This window comes from Oncorhynchus mykiss, chromosome 18 (assembly GCF_057628025.1).
Source record: "Oncorhynchus mykiss isolate SJ-2025 chromosome 18, ASM5762802v1, whole genome shotgun sequence".
Lineage (NCBI taxonomy): Eukaryota > Metazoa > Chordata > Actinopteri > Salmoniformes > Salmonidae > Oncorhynchus > Oncorhynchus mykiss.
The window spans coordinates 12,227,954-12,252,205 of NC_143039.1; the positions used below are offsets into that span (position 1 = coordinate 12,227,954).

Here is a 24,252-nt window from a genome sequence, read left to right on the forward strand (position 1 = left end):
GTGATATGTGGTTGTCTCACCTGGCTATCTCAAGATGAATGTACTTAATGTGCTGGTGACGTCACAGGGTCAGAGAGAACTCCTGACTGTAGTCATACAAAAACACTCCAGGCACTCAGCCCAAAATAACCATTCATACTGTCAGATCTAATATGAAGAACTGAATACTAAAGAGAAGAAGAGGTTGACCAGTACATATTCATGTAACTTTATTTTTCATTGGCAGATCAATAAAGTTTGCTTCAATGCAGTTATCCAAACACATTCATGATCAGTAACTAAAATAACTAATCTAGTTTAAAAGACCATTAATAAACACATGGATTCATTTCATAAACTGTGTATCATTAAATAAAGTTGTAAAATAATCCCCCCAAACTAGTGGTGAAAAGTGATCATCACACCATCTCTATCTGATACATGTTAGGGGCGGAAGGTAGACTTGTGGTTGGAGCGTTGGGCCAGTAACCAAAAGGTCCCCGAGCTGACAAGGTAAAACTCTGTTGTTCTGCCTCTGAACAAGGCAGTTAACCCACTGAATTTGTTTTTAACAGACTTGCAGAGTTAAATAAAGGTTAAACATTTTTTTTTAAAAGAAGTGTCTACTAGCTCAATCCCACAAAATACTGCAGAGGGACAACCTGGTCTCAGAGCAAAACGTATTATGTATTACAAAAACATCCGTGCCACTCCATTTAGTATGTTAGGTTACATTACAATACCAATAAAAACTGAACTAAAATATAAACTAAACATGTAAAGTGTTGGTTTCATGAGCTGAAATAAAACATTCCAGCAATGTTCCATGTGCAGAAAAAGCTAATTTCTCTCAAATGTTGTGCACAACTTTGTTACTATCCCTGTTCGTGAGCATTTCAGCCTTTGTCAAGATAATCCATCCACCTGACAGGTGTGAAATATCAAGATGCTGATAAAACAGCATTATCATTACACAAGTGCACCTTGTGCTGGGGGACAATAAAAGGCCACACAACACAATGTCACATATATCTCAAGTTCAGGGAATGTGCAATTGCATGATGACTGCAGGAGAGAATTCAATATGTATATCTCTACCATAAGCCACCTCTAACGTCTTTTTAGAGAATTTGGCAGTACATCCAACCGGCCTCACAACTGCAGATCACATGTAACTACGGCAGCCCAGGACCTCTTCACCTGCAGGATTGTCTTGGAGGGGGCTGAGTAGTATTTCTGTCTGTAATCAAGACCTTTTGTGGGGAAAAACTCATGCCGATTGAATGGGCCTGGCTCCCAAGTGGGCCTATGCCCTCCCAAGTCCCACCCATGGCGGAGCCCCTGCCCAGTCATGTGAAATCCATAGATTATGGCCTCTTATTTAAAATGACTGATTTCCTTGTACAAACTATAAATCTTTGAAATTGTTTGGTTTAGATTGTTGTTCAGTATAATACGACTTGTAGGAAGTATCGTATGTTAAGAATTACAATTCTTACGTTATTTTACGCATTGCTATTCATACAATATGTTACGAACTTGTAATATGTATGATATGCTAACATACTAAGTAATAGCTAAAAAGTAGTAAGTAGTTGCAAAGTTGCATGCTAAGCTAACATACTAAGTAATAGCTAAAAAGTAGTAAGTAGTTGCAAAGTTGCTGATTAGCTAAAATGCTACAGTCCTCCTTGATGAGATTCTAAACACAGCAGCCTTTGGCTAGAAGTTTGAGTTAAACGCCCACCCTTCCACAGAGCAGGAGTAAGACTTCTCTCCTGTGTGACTACATTGGTGTGTTAAGTTGCTATGGTGAGAGAAACTCACCCAAAAGTCAGAGCAGACACTCATGCGTGTGTTCTCTGATGAACTATTAGCTCGGTTGCTGTTTTGAAGCATTTTACACAAACAGAGCAGGAGTATGGCTTCTCCCCTGTATGTATACGTTCATGTGATTTTAAGCTGGAAAGTTGCGAGAAACTAGTTCCACAGTCAAAGCAGACGTAAGGCTTCTCTCCCGTGTGTGTTCTCTGGTGAACTTTTAGCTCATTTGATGTTTTAAAACATTTTCCACAGTCAGAGCAGGAATAAGGCTTCTCTCCTGTGTGTGTTCTCTGATGAACTTTTAGCTCATTTGATGTTTTAAAACATTTTCTACAGTCAGAGCAGGAATAAGGCTTCGCTCCTGTGTGTATACGTTGGTGTGTTTTTAAGGTGCCCAGCTGAGAGAAACTCGCCCCACAGTCAGAGCAGAAGAAAGGCTTCTCTCCTGTATGTATACGTTCATGTGATTGTAAATGGGAAAGTTGAGAGAAACTAGTTCCACAGCTAGAGCAGACGTAAGGCTTCTCTCCTGTATGTGTTCTCTGGTGAACTTTTAGCTCATTTGATGTTTTAAAACGTTTTCCACAGTCAGAGCAGGAGTATGGCTTCTCCCCTGTGTGTGTTCTCTGATGAACTTTTAGATGAGTTGATGTTGTGAAGTATTTTCCACAGTCAGAGCAGACGTAAGGCTTCTCTCCTGTATGTATACGTTCATGTGTTTTTAAGATGGAAAATTTAGAGAAACTAGTTCCACACTCAGAGCAGTAATATGGCTTGTCTCCTGTGTGTGTTCTCTGATGAACTTTTAGCTCAGTTGATGTTTTGAAGCATTTTCCACAGTCAAAGCAGAAGTATGGCTTCTCGCCAGTGTGTATAAGTTGGTGTGTTTTTAAGGTGCCCAGATGAGAGAAACTCGCCCCACAGTCAGAGCAGAAGAAAGGCTTCTCTCCTGTGTGTGTCTTCTGATGAACCTTTAGCTCATTTGATGTTTTAAAACGTTTTCCACAGTCAGAGCAGGAATAAGGCTTCTCTCCTGTGTGTGTTCTCTGATGAACTTTTAGATGAGTTGATGATGTGAAGCATTTTCCACAGTCAGAGCAGACGTAAGGCTTCTCTCCTGTGTGTGTTCTCTGATGAACTTTTAGCTCATATAATGTTTTAAAACATTTCCCACAGTCAGAGCAGGAGTATGGCTTCTCCCCTGTATGTATACGTTCATGTGATTTTAAGTGGGAAAGCTGAGAGAAACTAGTTCCACAGTCAGGGCAGAAGAAAGGCTTCTCTCCTGTGTGTGTTGTCTGATGAACCTTTAGCTCATTTGATGTTTTAAAACATTTTCCACAGTCAGAGCAGGAGTAAGGCTTCTCTCCTGTGTGTATTTTTAGGTGTATTCTTAGCTTTGATAGAAATGGGAAAATCTCTTCACAATGTGGGCAGTGATGAGACTTCTTAGCTCTCTGATCTCCCTGCTGTTGCTCTCTGGATGTGGAGAATGTCTCAACATGGTACCCTGTGTGAACATCAGAAAAAACTGTCAGTTGATGTGATATACATGTTAATCAAATGTATTTTATGAAGCACTTTTTAAATCAGTAGTTGTCACAAAGTGCTTAACCTGTCTGGTTCAAATCCCATAATTAAAATTATTTTACACCATTTTAAAGATAAACTTCTTGTAAATCCAGCCAGAGTCTTCGATTTCAAATAGGCTTTACGGCGAAAGCACACCAAACGATTATGTTAGGTCAGCACCTAGTCACAGAAAACTATAGTCATTTTCCAGCCAAGGAGAGGTCTCACAAGTCAGAAATAGCGATTAAATTAATCACTAACCTTTGATGATCTTCCTCAGATGGCACTCACAGGACTTCAAGTTACACAATAAATGTGTGTTTTGTTCGATAAAGTTAATCTTTATGTCCAAAAACCTCATTTGAAATTGGTGTGTTGTGTTCAGAAATGCATTGTCTCAAACAAACATCCGATTAAAGTAAAGAGAGCCACATCAAAAAACAGAAATACTCATCATAAACATTGATAAAAGATACAAGTGTTAAACATACAAATGCAGATAAACTTCTCATTAATGCAACCGCTGTGTCAGATTTCAAAAAGGCTTTACGGTGAAAGCACACTCTGCGATTATGTTAGTTCAGCGACGAGACACAGAAACCCATACAGCCATTTTCCAACCAAGGAGAGCTTCACAAAAGTCAGAAATAGCATTAAAATTAATCACTTACCTTTGATGATCTTCATCTGGTGGCACTCCCAGGTCTCCATGTTAGACAATAAATGTGTGTTTTGTTCGATAAAGTTCATCTTTATGTCCAAATACCTCCGTTTTGTTGGTGCGTTTAGTTCAGAAATCCAAAGGCACAATAAGCACTCTCGAAAAGTCAAAAAACACAATAAAAGATAGTAGAAACATGTCAAACGATGTTTAAAATCAATCTTCAGGTTGCTTTTGTCATAAATAATCAATAATATTTCAACCGGACAAAAGCTTCGTCGATGGAAAAGGGTAAACAAGAAATGCACGCTCCCGATCACATACCTGGCTCATGGATGGAAATTTCCACTGTCCTCTCATTAAAAGCGGTGTAGCTCCCTCATTTTTCAGAGTAAAACCCTAAAACAATGCCTAAAGACTGGTCACGTGTTGAGGAAGCCATAGAGATCTGAAACAATGCCTAAAGACTGGTCACATGTTGAGGAAGACAGATTTCCACTGGGTCCTAAGTCTTTGTATGGTGGATAGGCTTTCAATGGAAAAACAGCCTTTCAAAATAATAGTACTTCCCACTCCTCTTTCTATTCTGGTTAGAGCCAGTTTGCACTGTTCTGTGAAGGGAGTAGGACACAGAACTGCACGAGATCTTCAGTTTCTTGGAAATTTCTCATATGGAATAGCCTTCATTTCTCAGAACAAGAATAGACTGACGACTTTCAGAAGAAAGGTCTTTGTTTCTGGCCATTTTGAGCCTGTAATCGAAACGACAAATGTCCCAGATACTCAACTAGTCTAAAAAAGGACCGTTTTATTGCTTCTTTTATCAGCACCACAGTTTTCAACTGTGCTAACATAATTGCAAAAGGGTTTTGTAATGATCAATTAGCCCTTATAAATGATAAACTTGGATTAGCTAACACAACATGCCATTGGATCACAGGAGTGATGGTTGCTGATAATGGACTCTGTACACCTATGTAGATATTCCGTTTTAAAAAATCATCCGTTTCCAGCTACAAGTCATTTACAACATTAACAACGTCTCCACTGTATTAATGGTCAATTTGATGTTATTTTAATGGACAAAAAAAACAAGGACATTTCTAAGTGACCCTAAACTTTCCAACGGTAGTGTATGTATTCATTTCAGTAGGCTGTATGGGAAGGGGAATAAAAACTATTCTAAAACTGGGTAGGAGTCAAAAACTAATAAGAGGCAAAAGTGGTGAAAATGATTAGCTATACCATCCTCCACTCAACATCACAAGGGTGATAGTAGAATTTGTGTTTAAAGTAATGACTAAGATATTTCACCCTGAAAATGTATCACTGTGTGTAGAAAAGGCCCATGGAGTTGGTGGAATAATCCTTTAATTCATTGCCATTTACTCAGCTGGGCCAGGGGCGCTTTAATTAGGTCAGGTGGAAATGTCAGACAGATCTCAACTCCATAAAAGGAGGAAATTGCCATCGCCTGATCTCGCTGCTTTCTCTTCCTTAACTCCATCTGATCCAGAAGTTCTGTGCGTCCATGAATCCACACTACTCAGTAAATATACCACTTTATGGTTAAAGGAATTCCTGCCTCAGTCTCATCCATTCCTCTGTCACCTGACACGTTCACCTGTTCACGTTGACCTGTTCACCTTCACTGTCAGTCATCCTACCTGTCCAGCTACCCACACAGATTCCACTAATCTTTCACTGTGTGTGAAATCCATTTGACACATAAGACTTTAAGTTGGTAATATGTGCAACGTTGGCAGGATATAATTAGAACACTGTGTTCCTTACAGGACATTCTGTCCCCACCCGGAGAGGAGAAACTGTTAGGCTTGCAAAAAGCATGAAACATGTTGCAGAATATGATAAACAATGTAAGTGTACAGTGGAACAATACAGCCATCCTAAAGCGGTGTGTGGTTCTCCACTGATGTGTGTATAAAAGATGGGCTCTGAACTTGAGAGGGCAGAGCTCTCTGAATAAAGAACTGATCATTTGTATGCTGGGACTCTGTTTATTAAACTTAGAGCCTTACAACCTCTAGGATACAGATGGAGTTATGAAATAGTTCAGTTAGAACATTGGGGTAGAAATTCTCGTGACAAAGGGGATTAGTAACTACACAGACTCATTTCATAGAACTTCAAAACACTGGCAGTTTGTCTACTCCACTTCTTTAGTCTGCTCTCTGAGCACTCCAGATAGCCCAGTGAATAAAACAAATGCTGACAATACTGTTGTCATCCATACAAGTCTTAGTAGCATGAAATAACGTCTACAATGCATTCAAAAAGTATTCAGACCCCTTGGCTTTTTGTTACATTACAGTCTTATTCTAATTCTCATCAGTCTACACACAATACCCATAATGACAAGGGCAAAAACAGGTTTTTAGAAATAACATGAAATATTACATTTACGTAAGTATTCAGACCCTTTACACAATAGTTAGTTGAAGCACCTTTGGCAGCGATTACAGCCTTGAGTCTTGTTGGGTATGAAGCTACAAGCTTGGCACAATTGTATTTGGGGAGTTTCTCCCATTCATCTCTGAAGATCCTCTCAAGCTCATGGTTCTTTAGGTGCCTCAGAGTTCTTTAGGTGCCTTTTGGCAAACTCCAAGTGGACTGTCATGTGCCTTTTACTGAGGAGTGGCTTCCGTCTGGGCACTCTACCATAAAGACCTGATTAGTGGAGTCCTGCCGAGATGATTGTCCTTCTGGAAGATTCTCTCGTCTCCATAGAGGAACTCTGGAGCTCTGTCAGATTGACCATCGGGTTCTTGGCCACCTCCCTGACCAAGGCCCTTCTCCCCCGATTGCTCAGTTTGTCCGGGTGGCCAGCTATAGGAAGAGTCTTGATGGCTCCAAAGTTCTTCCATTGAAGAATAATGGCGGCCTCTGTGTTCTTGGGACCTTTAATGCTGCAGAAATGTTTTGGTACAGGTCTCCAGATCTGTGCCGACACAATCCTGTCACGGAGCTCGACGGACAAATCCTTCCACCTCATGACTTGGTTTTAACTCTGACATGCAATGTCAAATGTGGGACCTGACATAGACAGGTGTGTGCCTAATCATGTCCAATCAATTGAATTTACCACAGGTGGACTCCAAGTTGAAAAAACATCTCAAGGATCATCTCATAGCAAAGGGTCTGAAAACGTATGTACATAAGCAATTATTATTTAAAAACATTACATTTGCAAGAATTTCTAAAAACTGTTTTGGCTTTGTCATTATGGGTTATTGTGATGTCATTATGGGGTATTGTGATGTCATTATGGGATATTGTGATGTCATTATGGGGTATTGTGTGTAGATTGACGGGGAAAAACATGTAATCAATTTTAGAATAAGGCTGTAACGTACCAAAATGGGAGAAATGGGAAGGGCCCTCGGAAAGTAGGGTAAGTATTCAGACCACTTGACTTTTCCACGTTGTTATGTTACAGCCTAATTCTATAATTAAATACAAAAATATCATCAGCAATCTACACACAATACCCCATAATGACAAAGTGAAAACAGGTTTAGACATTTTTGCAAATGTATATATAAAAAAATAAAATAAACAAGAGACTCAAAATTGAGTTCAGATGCTTCCTGTTTCCATTGATCATCCTTGAGATGTTTCTACAACTTTATGTATGAAACATATGAAGTATACACTACTGTTCAAAAGTTTGGGGTCACTTAGAAATGTCCTTGTTTTGAAAGAAAAGCACATTGATTGTCCATTAAAATAACATAAAATTGATCAGAAATACAGTGTAGACATTGTTATTGTTGTAAATGACTATTGTAGCTGGAAACTGATGATTTTTTAAAATGGAATATCTACATAGGCGTACAGAGGCCCATTATCAGCAACCATCACTCCTGTGATCCAATGGCATGTTGTGTTAGCTAATCCAAGTTGATCATTTTAAAAGGCTAATTCATCATTTGAAAACCCTTTTGAGGGCCTCCCGAGTGGCGCAGTGGTTAAGGGCGCTGTACTGCAGCGCCAGCTGTGCCACCAGAGACTCTGGGTTCGCGCCCGGGAGGTCCGTGGGGCGACGCACGTCGTCCGGGTTAGGGAGGGTTTGGCCAGCGACTCCTGTGGCGGGCCGGGCGCAGTGCACGCTAACCAAGGTTGCCAGGTGCACAGTGTTTCCTGTATGCCTAACTTGGTAATTCTTAAGACAATGTGGGCAAAGGCAGGCGTGACAAGTTTTTAAATGTTTTGCTTCGCTGTGAAGTCTTGAGTTGTTCAGGGATGTGTGATGTCAGAATTACAGAATTCAAACAAGCAATAGACTGGTCATAACTTATGGAGGTCTAATATATGAAGATAACTTATAGATAGAACCAGCTCTTACCATGACTAACAGTTGTCCTAATCTTCTCCTCTTCTTCTTCATCTTTATTGTTGGCATTCAGCTCTAGTGTTTGACTGCAGTCTTCCAGCTTCACTGATGCCATCTCTGGATCCTGCAGTGCAAACTGGGCTCCACTGTCACAATCAGGACCCAGTGACTGTAGGTTTCTACTCAGTGTGGAAGGAGAGAGACAGGCTGGGTTTGTCCTCACTGTTGATGTTACCGGCCTCAGACTTAATCTGAGTCGGTCTGTAGTAATAAAGACAAACAGAAACAAAAGTTATTTTGTTGACAGTTCTGGCACTTTATTCTGTAAAAATATTTTCTATCTAATTTCAGTCGATCAGGTAGATAATCCTTGACAAAACATTTATTCACGTTAGACACAAAGTACACATTTTAAATTGCACAACATAAGTGCACTTAATCTATCGTAGATTCCCTAAATTCACATAAATGCATAAATGACTCAAGATCACAGTACAAGATTGCAGTATGTTTCAGGCAGCACTATGTACTATTTTATGAATAACCTTGTCTTCACTGTATTATTTCACTCACAGAAAACAAATTGTATTTCTCGTTCACACCATATTAAGAATTATCAGGGGTCGTACAGTGGCAAGTCAAATTCAAGGACTTTTTCAGGCACTAATATTAATTTACTTGAAGCCCCGTGTGAAAACCCTGAATTATAGATAAATATAGAAACAACTGAATGTGTCTGAATATTAGTACACATGTAAATAACTGATAATCATTACATTCAGCTTCAGAACTGTAGAGCAACTGAAATGTTCTCTCTCTGATGAGGCACTACCTGCACTGAAGTCCGTTGATGCAGACCTCCTATGGTATCATGGAGGTCCACAAACAAACCTTTAAGGTCCATGTCTGTCTAATTCTGTACTAAGAAAATAAAACAAGAAATCCCTATTAACTTCTACCACACCCTCCCCTTCCCCCAAAAACCCTCCCACACCCCCCAATAAACTATATCAATAGATCCCTTTCTGTGTTTGCAAACATTGGGGTCTTTATCATGCTGAGACAATCCACCCCCAGATTATCCAGTTTATCAAAAACCATACCGACAGTAACATCTGTTACCCCCAACAACTCTGCTGCAGTTTACAAGATAACTTTAAACCTGGTATTTCTGCTTTACACAATCCAAGTTGTTGATAAGCTAACCACTGAATGCTATGAAGTAAATTGTATTCACTATTAAAAAATCCTTTGTCACAGCATATTTATGGGCACAAGATGAACAGGCCTCGAAACCATGTCAGGACTAGTAGAAAGACCAGTTCTGACAGTAGGTCCTCTTACTACGGGACCAGCCATGGAAGCTCCATCAGTCTGACAGTAGGTCCTCTTACTACGGGACCAACCATGGAAGCTCCATCAGTCTGCACTGTAGTTCCACCAGTCTGTCTTACAGCCTCTGCATATGATACATCAAGACAGATTCTATATCTCTGAGCATCTCTCTGCACCTGGAATCCACCAAATGCTGCTCTTTGTCCTCCACACAATTGCAACACTTAACTGTCACATTGCTCCAACATTCAGCATAATCAAGTTCCCCACCACACTTGGCACATATTTTCACTCAACAGCTACATGTCCCATTCTTTGGCATTTAAAAACACTGATGATTCACCGTTGCTGCTCCAGTTTCAACTGTTCTGCTATGGAACCCTGACCTGTTTGGACGTGCTACCGGTCCCAGACCTGCTGTTTCCAACTCTCTAGAGACAGCAGGAGCAGAAGAGAAACTCTCAATGATCGGCAATGAAAAGCCAACTGACATTTACTCCTGAGGTGCTGACCTGTTGCACCCTCAACAACCAATGTGATTATTATTATTTGCCCTCTTGGTCATCTATAAATATCTCCATCCAGCACAGCCAGAAGAGGACTGTCCACCCCTCAAAGCCTGGTTCCTCTCAAGGTTTCTTCCTTGGTTCTGGCCTTTCTAGGGAGTTTTTCCTAGCCACTGTCCCTTCAATTGAGCATCAGCTCCAGGATCATGGCTTCTGAGCTTCGTCCCATTATGATTTTCCAATTGAAGAATCTTCCCTTGCTGAACCTGACTTGCACAAGATATTAACAATCTACCACTTTCAATTGTTTATTTCACCTTTATTTAACCAGGTAGGCTAGTTCAGAAGACGTTCTCATTTACACGGCTGCATCCCAGTTTAACTACACCTCTTTTTATGGCCTTGGTTAATCAGGGTGTAAACGAGGCCCTGTGGTCTCCTCAAACACCATCCCAACTTTCCACATTATTACTCGAGCTCCCTACCTTGGACCTCTGGAGTTTCTATACTACATGCGCCTCTGCTTCCAGTATCATTATCTCTGTTCTTCTTATGTCTTCCCACTACAGAACATTCACATACTAGGCCCTCATCCTCCCGCTCCATATCATCAGAACTGTCCCCCACATTGATCGCATTCCAGCACAGCTGTTGCTTCTCAAACTCTCCATTTCCATTGTTTCATTGATGCAAAACTCATTCTATTGAGGGCCAATTCTCATCAGGTGTTCCTTTCAATTAAAACCTAGACAATCAGATGAGGGGAGTTCCTTTCTAAATAGTGACCTTAATTCATTCATCAAGTACAGGTGTGGAGCGAAAACACGCACACTTGGTCCTCCATGGAATGAGTTTGACACGTGCTCCCATTCTTTCGCATTAATCGACGCCATTCCATGCAGTTGGCCTCTCTCTACAAATGGTGAAGGATGACTTCAGTTAGCTTCCCTCTATTTTGATTTTCACCACGAGAAAACTCCTAGAAAGACGACCGAAACCGTTGAAGCCGCCATTTGACTTGCCTCGTCTGAACCATCCTGATCTCGCGATCTTACATTGACGAAACAGTGTATGTAAACTCGCGAGAACAGGATGGTTTGGACGAGGCTATTTACCAGCTCATAAACATTTTACACAAAACCAAGAACATGTAAAAACGAACTCAAATAAGTGGAATCTTTATGAAATGACTTTGGCGAAAATATGTACATACACTCAGACAAACCCAAAGTCTATCTATGTGACTTGTAAAATCGTTTTTAATCACGTTCTTCACTCACTCGGTTAGACTCCAAAATAACACATACAATTAAAACCATTACCAGGCGTGAAACGGATTTGTTACCTAGCATGTTATATATTCTTTCGACATTAGAAAGTTTAAACATGCTATTACATACCTACAATGAAACATTTGAAACGGACACAACCACTATCGACACAACAGCACAGTTCTGTCGTTTCGACCCGGAACTTCCTGTTCCCCACCTCGACAATATATCAGCGTCATCTTCTTCTCTGGTATACTGACATTTACACAAACATAACGTGTCTGCCGCCACCTACTGTAAGGTTAGTAAACTGTAGAAGAAAATTCATTTCCTTTGCGGAAAAGGGGAGGGGGAACAACGACATCAAAACCAAATACATAAATAGATAAATAACAACATCCCACTCGTTCAGTCACAGTCCTATTCAAATCACATCCCTACACAGTCTCATGGGCCTCGTAGGGAGGAACATCTTCAGTCAGTATTCCCTGCAATCAGTGATGTAAAGTACTTAAGTACAAATATTTTAAGTACTGTGTCAGGAGTTTTTGGGGGTATCAGAGTGAGCTGAGGGTTGTCAGATTGTCAGTTCATATCGCTCTCGGAGCCACACTGGCGGAGGAGGAGGGTTGATTCAAGCGTTCTGACCTCACAACGGCAGTCAAGCATCCAAGATAACTGGTTAGCATTGGCTAGCTTGCTAGCTACTTTCAGTACAAATGAGAGAACTCTGACCATTTTACTCGCCTTAGCAGAGCTGGTTAGGCTGTGTTCATGTTATCCAGAGCATTGGTGACTTTAACTGTGCTACACGCAACAATTTAATTATGCTTTTTTTGCCGACGTTTACTGACACCGGCCGTATTCAAGGGGTGTTGAGCGTTCCTTTTTCATCAATTATTCTGCCCTCTGGCACTCAGACCAGAGTGCTCTGAAATTGGAGTATATAGCCAGAGCGAATTTAGGAACGCAGATTATGTCTGAGTGTTGGAGTGTGCCCCTGACTATCCGTACATTTAAACTACAAGAAAAGCGTGCTGTCTATTTCTCTAAATATAATGAATTTGAAATTATTTATACTTTTACCTTTGATACTTATGTATATGTCAAACCAAATACTTTTAGACTTTTACTCAAGTAGTATTTTACTGGGTGGCTTTCACCTTTTCCTTGACTCAAGTATCTTTACTTTAACTCAAGTATGACAATTGGGTACTTTTTCCACCACTGCCTGCAATGCTTCCAATGTTAATTCCTTAACTCCCAAAAACCTTTCAGCCGCACGAACAATTAATATTTACCATCGGTATCCTTCAACTGGTAAACGTCATTATGAATCTCAACAGGCTGCGGGGCATCCCCTGCCATAGCTTCCTCAGCACCAATCACTCTTTAATCTATTTCCCGCGCCTCCCAGTAGGAGAACCACTGTACAGTTTCTTGATGTGGATGTTCCCTGATATAATCCAAATTGACACATGACATTTCGGTGTTATGAAACTGATGGACCCTATTTAAAAACATTATATATATATATATATATATATATATAACTAGGCACAAAGCATACATGACAGGTTAGGATAATTAAAGTGGCAGGTTAGGACAATTTAAGTGGAGGTTAGGAGACTGAGGTTAAGGTTAGGAAAAGGGTGAGGGTTAGGGATTTGTTTACCATGCAGGTTTGGATAACGAATGTGGCAGGTTATGATAATTAACGGTGGTTATGAGACTGATATTAAGGTTAGGAAAAAGGTTAAGGTTAGGCATAGCTACAATTCTACAGTTCTCAACAACTGTTGTACCCAACGCAAAAGAAACGGCCACGGACCAATGGGGAGCATCAATTGGTGTAAACTTGATATCATGAAACACCCGATATTAGACAACGCCCCTAATTGCGGTCTGCAATTACACACTTCTCGGATCAAGGGGCCAGGCTTCCAGTCTATTCGCATGCTTTCCACTGTGCTCAGATGGCATTTTCGGTACTGCAGTTCAGCTGAATCATGGCCCAATTCCCATTGACGGCGAAGTCAATTTCTTTTTTAATTAAACAAGACAAATTACTCATAAAATGTGTAAACAAAACATTGAATTATTCAAGTAATTGCCTTGGTCAGTTTTTTTTCCCATCACTCACAGCAAAGGTTAACCATTTCAGGTTCATGATATGAGGTGGGTGAGATTATATCACATGCAGATGCTGAAGGGAAAACACACCTCTTGATCTGCGTGTTTATAATGTAGATCAAGGAGCAGCCTTGTCTCATAGACTAGATGTAACAGAGTAAACATAAATCCGGGACTCTCAAAATAGTGTGATATGTTACATTATGGTTCCATAAGACAGAAGGTTACTTAATACATGGAAAATTGGTGGTGGTGTACTGTAACAGCGATCTGAGCAGGTTGAAAGTATTGACAACAGTGACATATTGTTAAAAAGACAAGAAAGACAATTAATAAACACATGGATTCATTTCATAAACTGTGTATCATTAAATAAAGTTGTAAAATAATCCCCCCAAACTAATGGTGAAAAGTGATCATCTCTATCTGATACATGTTAGGGGCGGAAGGTAGCCTAGTGGTTAGAGCGTTGGGCCAGTAACCAAAAGGTTGCAAGATCGAATCCCTGAGCTGACAAGGTAAAAATCTGTTGTTCTGCCTCTGAACAAGGCAGTTAACCCACTGTTCCTAGGCCATCATTGTAATTAAGATTTTGTTCTTAACTGACTTGTCTAGTTAAATAAAGGTTCAATAAAAAAAGTGTCTACTAGCTCCTTCACACAGAATACTGCAGAGGGAAAACCTGGTCTCAGAGCAAAACGTATTATATATTACAAAAACATCCGTGCCACTCCATTTAGTATGGATTTCACATGACTGGGCAGGGGCTCAGCCATGGGTGGGACTTGGGAAGGCATAGGCCCACTTGGGAGCCAGGCCCGGCCAATCAGAATTAGTTTTTCCCCACAAAAGGTCTTGATTACAGATAGAAATACTACTCAGCCCCTCCCCCCACCACCTCAGACAATCATGCAGGTGAAGAGGTCCTGGGCTGCCGTGGTTACATGTGATCTGCAGTTGTGAGGCCGGTTGGATGTACTGCCAAATTCTCTAAAAGGACGTTAGAGGTGGCTAATGGTAGAGATATAAATATTGAGTTCTCTGGCAACAGCTCTGGTGGACATTCCTGCAGTCATCATGAGAATTGCACATTCCCTAAACTTGAGACATCTGTGATATTGTGTTGTGTGGCCTTTTATTGTCCCCCAGCACAAGGTGCACCTGTGTAATGACCATGCTGTTTTATCAGCATCTTGATATGCCACACCTGTCAGGTGGATGGATTGTCTTGACAAAGGCTGAAATGCTCACTAACAGTATATATAAACAAAGTTGTGCACAACATTTGAGAGACATTAGCTTTTTGTGCTGGATCTTTTTATTTCAGCTCATGAAACCAACACTTCACATGTTTAGTTTATATTGGAGGTCCAATGTAATGTAACCTAACATAGATTAGGGCCTCATTTATTTCAATTGACTGATTTCCTTATACAAACTGTAAATCTTTAAAATTGTTACGTTTAGATTGTTGTTTAGTACAATACGACTTGAAGGACGTATCGTATGTTAAGAATTACAATTCATATGTTATTTCACGCATTGTTATTCATACATATTACAAGTTCGTAACATATTGTATGATATGTTACGAATTCCAATTTGTTGTTGCTGACGTTAGCTAGGTTAGGGGTGAGGGGTTTAAGATAGAGTTAAATGGGTTTAGGAGAAAGGGTAGCTAACATGCTAAGTAATAGCTAAAAAGTAGTAAGTAGTTGCCAAGTTGCTAAAATGCTAAAGTCCTCCGTGATGAGATTCAAACACTCAACCTTTGGCATGACATTTGAGTTTACACGCCCACCCTTCCACAGAGCAGGAGTAAGGCTTCTCTCCTACGTGTAAACGTTGGTGTGTTTTTAAGCTGCCCAGTTGAAACTCTCCCCACAGACAGAGACAGACCAGGCTGAGAGGGAAGCAGTACCACCCAGTCAATTGGCAGACTAGTGTTTGTTTTCAAAATGAGAAGAATAACAGAGGGTATTCAACACCAAGTGCAAATCTTTACAGTAGAAGCCAACAAAACACACCAAAACTGACAAGGTGCAAAGTAAAGAGAGGCTAAAATTTTATAACGCTCCCTTTCCTCTGCACAGTTCTCTCACAGTGAGAACCAATAGGATTACAGTGTTCTATGCTTTCTTCATTTGATCCAATTACAACTTCTTTTATGAGATGAGAATTAAGTGATGGAGTGACTTTATTCTTAGCTGGTCAGAGAACCGATGAGGCTTTTCTCCTTGACCTCACTAGGCTAGGGGTCACTATTTTCACCTCCGGATTAAAAGCGGAAAGGGATAAGACCCAGATCCCGTTCCCTATGGCTAACACTAGATGCGAACAGTCTTTAGACATTGTTTCAGGCTTGTATTCTGAAAAATAAGGGAGAATGACCACATTGAGTCAGTGGATAGTGGGATGTCCCCAGAGCTGGGTCCTGCAGAGAGCACCTTTCTTGTTTTTCTTTTATATTGACAACGCTGTTGCCAGTTTAAATATTATTGATTATTTAGGCTAAAAACAACATGAGGATTGATTAAACACCGTTTTACATGTTTCTACAAACTTTACGGATACTATTTGGAATTTTCGTCTGCCTCTTGTGACCGCATTTGAGCCATTGGATTACAGAACAAAATGTGCCAACAAAATGGAGGTTTCAAGATATAAAGAGGGACTTTATCGAACAAAATGAAAATTTATTGTGTAACTGGGAGTGTTGTGAGTGCAACCATATGAAGATCATCAAATTTCTGACTTTTGTGACTAGTCTACTTGGCTGGTATGTCATGTTTTGTGTGCTGAGAGCCATCCTCAGATAATCGCATGGTTTGCTTTCGCCTTAAAGCCTTTTTGAAATCTGACATAGCGGCTAGATTAACAACAAGTTAAGCTTTATTTTGATGTATTACACTTGTGATTTCATGAAATGTAAATATTTATAGTAATTAAATTTGAATTGGTCACTCTACAATTTCCCCGGATGTTGAACAGGTGGGACGCAACAGTCCCAGGTACCCACATGAAGTTAATGTATACGTTGGTGTGTTTTTAAGTTGCTCTTGTCAGAGAAACTCCTCCCACAGTCAGAGCAGAAGTAAGGCTTCTCTCCTGTATGTATACGTTCATGTGATTTCAAGGTATCCGATCGGGAGAAACGTTTTCCACAGAAAGAGCAGTAGTAAGGCTTCTCTCCTGTATGTATACGTTCATGTGATTTCAAGGTACCCGATCGGGAGAAACGTTTTCCACAGTCAGAGCAGGAGTGAGGCTTCTCTCCTGTATGTATACGTTCATGTGATTTCAAGGTAGTCGACAGGGAGAAACTCTTCCCACAATCAGAGCAGAAGTAAGGCTTCTCTCCTGTATGTATTAATTGGTGTGCTTTTAAGCTGGTCTTTTGAGAGAAACTCTCCCCACACTCAGGGCAGAAGTAAGGCTTTTCTCCTGTATGGATACGTTGGTGTGTTTTTAAGGTATCCAGTCGAGAGAAACTCACTCCACAGTCAGAGCAGGAGTAAGGCTTCTCTCCTGTATGTATACGTTCATGTGATTTCAAGGTACTCGATAGGGAGAAACTCTTCCCACATTCAGGGCAGAAGTAAGGCTTTTCTCTTGTATGGATACGTTGGTGTGTTTTTAAGGTATCCAGTCGAGAGAAACTCACTCCACAGTCAGAGCAGGAGTAAGGCTTCTCTCCAGTATGTACTTGTTTGTGTGATTTTAGGGTGCTCATTTGAGAGAATCTCTCACCACAGTCAGAACAGGAGTAAGGCTTTTCTCCTGTGTGTGTTCTCTGATGAACTTTTAGATAAGTTGACCGTGTGAAGCATTTTCCACAGTCAGAGCAGGAGTAAGGCTTCTCTCCAGTGTGAGTTCTCTGATGAACTTTTAGATCAGTTGATGTTGTGAAGCATTTTCCACAGTCAGAGCAGGAGTAAGGCTTCTCTCCTGTGTGTATACGTTGGTGTGTTTTTAAGGTGCCCAGATGAGAGAAACTCGCCCCACAGTCAGAGCAGGAGTATGGCTTCTCTCCGGTGTGTGTTCTCTGATGAAGTTTTAGATCAGTTGATGTTGTGAAGCATTTTCCACAGTCTGAGCAGGAGTATGGCTTCTCTCCTGTGTGTATTTTTAGGTGTATTTTTAGCTTTGACAGAAATGGGAAAATCTCTTCACAATGTGGGCAGTGATGAGACCTCTTAGCTCTCTGATCTTCCTGCTGTTGCTCTCTGGGTGTAGAGAATGTCTCAACGTGGTATCCTGTGTGAATATCAAAAGAACCATACATGTCATTCAAATGATATACATGTCATTCAAATGTATTTTATGAAGCCCATTTTACATCAGTAGTTTTCATAAAGTGCCCAACAGAAACCCAGCCTAAAATCCCCAAAGAGCAAGCAATGCAGATGTAGAAGCACAGTGGCCACAAAAAAATCCCTAGGAAGCAGGAACCTAGGAAGAAACCTAGAGAGAAACCAGGCTCAGAGCGGTGATCAGTCCTCTTCTGGCCATAACAGGTGACAGGTAGCCTAGTGGTTAGAGCAACCAAAAGGTTGCAAGATCGAATCCCCGAGCTGACAAGGTAAAAATCTGTCGTTCTGCCCCTGAACAAGGCAGTTAACCTCTCTAGGGTACGTGATACGGTAGCATCCCACCTCTTCAACAGCCAGTGAAACTGCAGGGTGCCAAATTCAAAACAGAAATCCCATAATTAAACATACATGTATTTTACACCATTTTAAAAAAGATACACTCGTTGTAAATCCATCCACAGTCTCCGATTTCAAAAAGGCTTTACGCCGATAGCAAACCAAACGATTATGTTAGGTGAGTGCCTATTCACAGAATAACACAGCCATTAATCCAGCCAAAGAGAGGATTCACAAAAAGCAGAAATATAGATTAAATGAATCACTAACCTTTAATGATCTTCATCAGATGACACTCATAGGACTTCATGTTCCACAATACATGCATGTTTTGTTGGGTAAAGTTCATATTTATATCCAAAAATCTGAGTTTACACTGTCGCCTTATGAGAGCCACATCAATTTACAGGAATACTCATAATAAACATTACTAAAAGATACAACTGTTATGCAAAATTTGAGATGCACTTCTCCTTAACGCAACCGCTGTGTCAGATTTCAAAAAAGCTTTACGGAAAAATTAAACCATGCAATAATCTGAGTCGGCGCTCAGAGCCCATCAAGACACAAATATAACCGCCATATTAAGCAGTCAACAAAATAAATAGCATTATAAATCTTCACTTACCTTTGCTGATCTTCGTCGGAATGCACTCCCAGGACTCCCACAAGAAATGTTTGTTTTGTTCGGTAATGTCCATCATTTATGTCCAAATAGTTACTTTTGTTAGTGCATTTGGTAAACAAATCCTAGGTCACGAAGCGCGTTCACTAACAGCAGACAAAATATCAAAAAGTTCCATAACAGTCAGTAGAAACATGTCAAACGATGTATTGAATCAATCTTTAGGATGTTTTTAACATAATTCTTCAATAATGTTCCAACCGGAGAATTCCTTTGTCTTCAGAAAAGCAAATGGAACTGGTGCATACTCTCATGTCAACGGGCATGGTCAGCTCGTGGCTGCTGGCAGACCTCTGACTCATTCCACTCTCCTTCAGCGCCACTTCACAGTAGAAGCATCAGACAAAGTTCTAAAGACTGTTGGCATCTAGTGGAAGCCGTAGGAAGTGCAACATTACCAATATCCCACTATATCTTCAATAGGAGCCGAGTTGAATATAGACCAAACTCAGATTTCCCACTTCCTGGTTGGATTTTTTCTCTCAGGTTTTTGTCCATTAAAATAACATCCCTAGTGACCCTAAACTTTTCAACGGTAGTGTATGTATTCATTTCAGTAGGCTGTATGGGAATAAAACTATTCTAAAACTGGGTAGGAGTCAAACACTAACAACAGTAAAAAGTTGTGAAAATGATGAGCTATATCATCCTACACTCAACATCACAAGGGTTAGTAACTATACAGACTCATTTCATAGAACTTTAAAACACTGGCAGTTTGTCTACTCCACTTCTTTAGTCTACACTCTGATCACTCCAGATAGACCAGTGAATAAAACAAATGCTGGCAATACTGTTGTCATCCATACAAGTCTTAGCAGCATGAAATAACGTCTACAATGCATTCAAAAAGTATTCAGACCCCTTGACTTTTTCCACATTTTGTTACATTACAGCTTTATTCTAAAATTGATTAAATTGTTGTTTTTCTCATCACTCTACACACAATACCCCATTATAACATCACAATACCCCATTATGACATCACAATACCCCATAATGACAAAGCAAAAACAGGTTTTTAGAAATAACTGAAACATTACATTTACGTAAGTATTCAGACCCTTTACACAATAGTTAGTTGAAGCACCTTTGGCAGCAATTACAGCCTTGAGTCTTGTTGTGTATGAAGCTACAAGCTTGGCACACTTGTATTTGGGGAGTTTCTCCCATTCTCCTCTGCAGATCCTCTCAAGCTCTGCCAGGTTGGATGGGGAGTGTTCTCTCCAGAGATGTTTGATCGGGTTCAAGTCCAGGCTCTGGCTTGGCCACTCAATGACATTCAGAGACTTGTACCGAAGCCACTCCCACGTTGTCTTGGCTGTGTGCTTCGGGTCGTTGTCCTGTTGGAAGGTGAACCTTCACCCCAGTCTGAGGTCCCGAGCGCTCTCAAGTAGGTTTTCATCAAGGATCTCTCTATACTTTGCTACGTTCATCTATCCCTTGATCCTGACTAGTCACCATGTCCCTGCCGCTGAAAAACATCCCCACAGCATGCTGCTGCCACCACTCTGCTTCACTGTAGGGATGGTGCCAGGTTTGCTCAGGAAATGACACTTGGCATTCAGGCCAAAGAGTTCAATCTTGGTTTCATCAGACCAGAGAATTTTGTTTCTCATGGTCAGAATCCTTTAGGTGCCTATAGCCAATCTCCAAGCGGAATGTCATGTGCCTTTTACTGAGGAGTGGCTTCCGTCTGGGCACTCTACCATAAAGGCATGATTAGTGGAGTCCTGCAGAGATGGTTGTCCTTCTGGAAGATTCTCTCATCTCCATTGAGGAACTCTGGAGCTCTGACAGAAGAACCATCGGGTTCTTGGCCACCTCCCTGACCAAGGCCCTTCTCCCCAGGTAGCTCAGTTTGGCCGGGTGGCCCGCTCTAGGAAGAGTCTTGGTGGTTCCAAACTTCTTCAATTGAAGAATGATGGAGGCCTCTGTGTTCTTGGGGACATTTAATGCAGCAGAAACGTTTCAGTACCGGTCCCCAGATCTGTGCCGACACAATCCTGTCTCGGAGCTCTACGGACAAATCCTTCCACCTCATGACTTGGTTTTTACTTTAACATTCACTGTCAACTGTGGGACCTGACATAGACAGGTGTGTGCCTGTCCAAATCATGTCCAATCAATTGAATTTACCACAGGTGGACTCCAAGTTGTAGAAACATCTCAAGGATCATCTCATAGCAAAGGTTCTGAATACTTACGTAAATAAGCAATTATTATCTTTTTTTGTGTTTTTTTTTTTACATTTGCAAGACTTTCTAAAAACCTGTTTTGGCTTTGTCATTATGGGGTATTGTGATGTCATTATGGGGTATTGTGATGTCATTATGGGGTATTGTGATGTCATTATGGGGTATTGTGATGTCATTATGGGGTATTGTGATGTCATTATGGGATATTGTGTGTAGATTGACGAGGAAAAACATGGAATCAATTTTAGAATAAGGCTGTAACCTACCAAAATGGGAGAAATGGGAAGGGGTCTGACAGTGCCCTCGGAAAGTATTCAGACCACTTGACTTTTTCCACATTGTTATGTTACAGCCTTATTCTAAAATTAACTAAAAATATATGCTCAGCAATCTACACACAATACCCCATAATGACAAAGTGAAAACAGGATTAGACATAAAATAAAGGTTAAAAAATAAAATAAAAAATAAATACACTACCATTAGTGGTGAAATAAATGAATAAATTCAAAAGTTTGGGGTTACTTAGAAATGTCCTTGTTTTGAAAGAAAAGCACATTGATTGTCCATTAAAATAACATCAAATTGATCAGAAATACAGTGAAGACATTTTTATTGTTGTAAATGACTATTGTAGCTGAAAACGGCAGATATTTTATGGAATATCTACATAGGCGAACAGAGGCCCATTATCAGCAACCATCACTCCTGTGATCCAATGGCACGTTGTGTTAGCTAATCCAAGTTGATCATTTTAAAAGGCTAATTCATCATTAGAAAACCTTTCTAAATGTATGTTAGTACAGCTAAAAACTGTGGTTCAGACTAAAGAAGCAATAAAACTGGCCTTTGCAACTCTGCCTAGAAGGCAAGCATCCCGGAGTCGCCTCTTCGCTGTTGACGTTGAGACTGGTGTTAAGTGACCCCAAACTTTTGAAATTAACTCAGGTGCATCCTGTTTCCATTGATCATCCTTGAGATGTTTCTACAAATTGATCTATAAAATCTTAATTATATATGCATCAGATATAAATCATCAGGATGTGGTAGTCTACTGGTTATGTTCAACACTTCTCCAATCGTTGTTGAGATCTGATATTCTGTGCAGCAAACAAATTATAATTCAATATTGACAGTGATGATGCCATGGCCTATTTTGAAATGAGGTATGCCTAACTTGGTGATTGAGGGTATTAAACATTTTCAAAGTTCTTGAGACAATGTGTGGGCAAAGGCAGGCGTTACAAGTTTAAATAGTTTTTGCTTCGCTGTGAAGTCTTGAGTTGTTCAGGGATGTGTGATGTCAGAATTACAGAATTAAACCTAGCAATAGAGACTGGTCATAACTTATGGAGGTCTAATACATGAAGATAACTTATAGATAGAAACAGCTCTTACCATGACTAACAGTTGTCCTAATCTTCTCCTCCTCTTCCTCTTCATCTTTAATGTTGACATTCAGCTCCAGTGTTTGACTGCAGTCTTCCAGCTTCACTGATGCCATCTCTGGATCCTGCAGAGCAAACTGGGCTCCACTGTCACAATCAGGACCCAGTGACTGTAGGTTCCTACTCAGTGTGGAAGGAGAGTGGCAGGCTGGGATTGTCCTCACTGTTGATGTTAACGGCCTCAGACTTAATCTGAGTCGGTCTGTAGTAATAAAGACAAACGGACACAAAAGTTATTTTCTTGACAGTTCTGGCACTTTATTCTGTAAAAATATTTTCTTGTTTTTCTTGTTCAATTATCTTATTTCAGTAGATAATCCCTGACAATACATTCATTCACATTAGACACAAAGTACACATTTTAAATTGTACAACATAAGTGCACTTTGTCCCATTATGATTTTCCAATTGAAAAATCTTCCCTTGCTGAACCTGACCAGCACAAGATATTAACAATCTACCACTTTCAATGTTTTATTTCACCTTTACTTAACCAGGTAGGCTCGTTCAGAACAAGTTCTCATTTACACAGCTGCATCCCAGTTTAACTACACCTATTTTTATGGCCTTGGTTAATCAGGGTGTAAATGAGGCCCTGTGGTCTCCTCAAACACCTCCCAACTTTCCACTCTAACACATTATTACTCGCAGACACTTGGTCCTCCATGGAATGAGTTTGACACGTGCTCCGATTCATCCGCATTAATCGACGCCATTCCATGCAGTTGGCCTCTCTCTCCAAATGGTGAAGGATAACTTCAGTTAGTGTCAAAATAGAGGGAAGCTATCACACAGCCTCATGTCGCCATTTCACCACGAATAAACTCATAGAAAGACGACCGAAATCGTTCCCGCCATTTGACTTGCCTCGTCCGAACCATCTCGATCTCGCGAGCTTTCATTAACGAAACAGTGTATGTAAACTCGCGAGAACAGGATGGTTCGGCCGAGGCTATTTACCAGCTCATAAACATTTTACACAAAACCAAGAACATGTAAAAACGAACTCAAATCAGTGGAATCTTTATGAAATGACTTTAACGAAATTATGTACATACACTCAGACAAACCCAAAGTCTATCTATGTGACTTGTAAAATATTTCTTTACACGTTTTACGTAAATTTTTTTAACACGTTCTTCACTCACTCGGTTTGACCCCAAATAACACATACAATTAAATCCTTTACCAAACGTGATAATACATTGACGGATTTGTTACCTATCGTGTTATATATTCTCTCGACATTAGAAAGTTTAAACATGCTATTACATACCTACAATGGTACATTACAAACGGACACAACCACTATCGACTTCACAACACAGTTCTGTCGTTTCGACCCGGAACTTCCTGTTCCCCACTACTATAGCGCAGCAGCGTCATCTTCTTCTCTGGTATACTGACATTTACACAAATATAACGTGTCTGCCGCCACCTACTGTAAGGTTAATAAACTGTAGAAGAAAATACATTTCCTTTACGGAAAAGGGGAGGGGGAACAACGACGTCAAAACAAAATACAAAAATAGATAAATAACAACATCCCACTCGTTCAGTCACAGTCCGATTCAAATCACATCCCTACACAGTCTCATGGGCCTCGTAGGGAGGAACATCTTCAGTCAGTATTCCCT

At 40.4% G+C, this 24,252-nt stretch overlaps 2 protein-coding genes across 7 annotated transcripts in view; one reads left to right on the top strand and one right to left on the bottom strand.

Annotated features, from left to right (window-relative positions):
- The window catches only part of LOC110516278 (uncharacterized), a 249,588-nt gene that overhangs the window by 111,740 nt on the left and 113,596 nt on the right, over positions 1 to 24,252 (top strand). The gene's annotated exons all lie outside the window — the stretch shown is intronic.
- On the bottom strand, positions 190 to 23,991 carry LOC110516274 (uncharacterized). Of its 6 annotated transcripts, none has more exons than XM_090207054.1 (4): positions 23,892 to 23,979; positions 22,566 to 22,817; positions 8,403 to 8,651; positions 190 to 3,313 (listed from the first exon to the last, which is right to left on the bottom strand). In XM_090207054.1, the coding sequence occupies exons 2-4, from the start codon at positions 22,669 to 22,671 to the stop codon at positions 1,827 to 1,829; spliced, it is 1,842 nt and encodes a 613-aa protein (XP_090063180.1). In that variant the 5' UTR covers positions 22,672 to 22,817; positions 23,892 to 23,979; the 3' UTR covers positions 190 to 1,826. The 6 variants fall into 6 exon arrangements, with proteins under 6 accessions (XP_090063180.1, XP_090063181.1, XP_036829009.1 ...); XM_090207056.1 differs by lacking the exons at positions 190 to 3,313; positions 8,403 to 8,651 and adding exons at positions 16,510 to 17,892; positions 23,099 to 23,351 and having other exon boundaries at positions 23,892 to 23,978; XM_090207055.1 differs by lacking the exon at positions 8,403 to 8,651.

Excerpts from the sequence above, each read along its gene's own strand:
- LOC110516274 (XM_090207053.1), bottom strand. The coding sequence starts at position 10,837 with ATGGAGCGGGAGGATGAGGGCCTAGTATGTGAATGTTCTGTAGTGGGA. Across the intron at positions 8,652-10,716 it reads AGAAACTCCAGAGGTCCAAG|ACCGACTCAGATTAAGTCTG; the intron begins GTAGGGAGCTCG and ends TTATTACTACAG. Across the intron at positions 3,314-8,402 it reads TAGGACAACTGTTAGTCATG|GGTACCATGTTGAGACATTC; the intron begins GTAAGAGCTGGT and ends ATGTTCACACAG.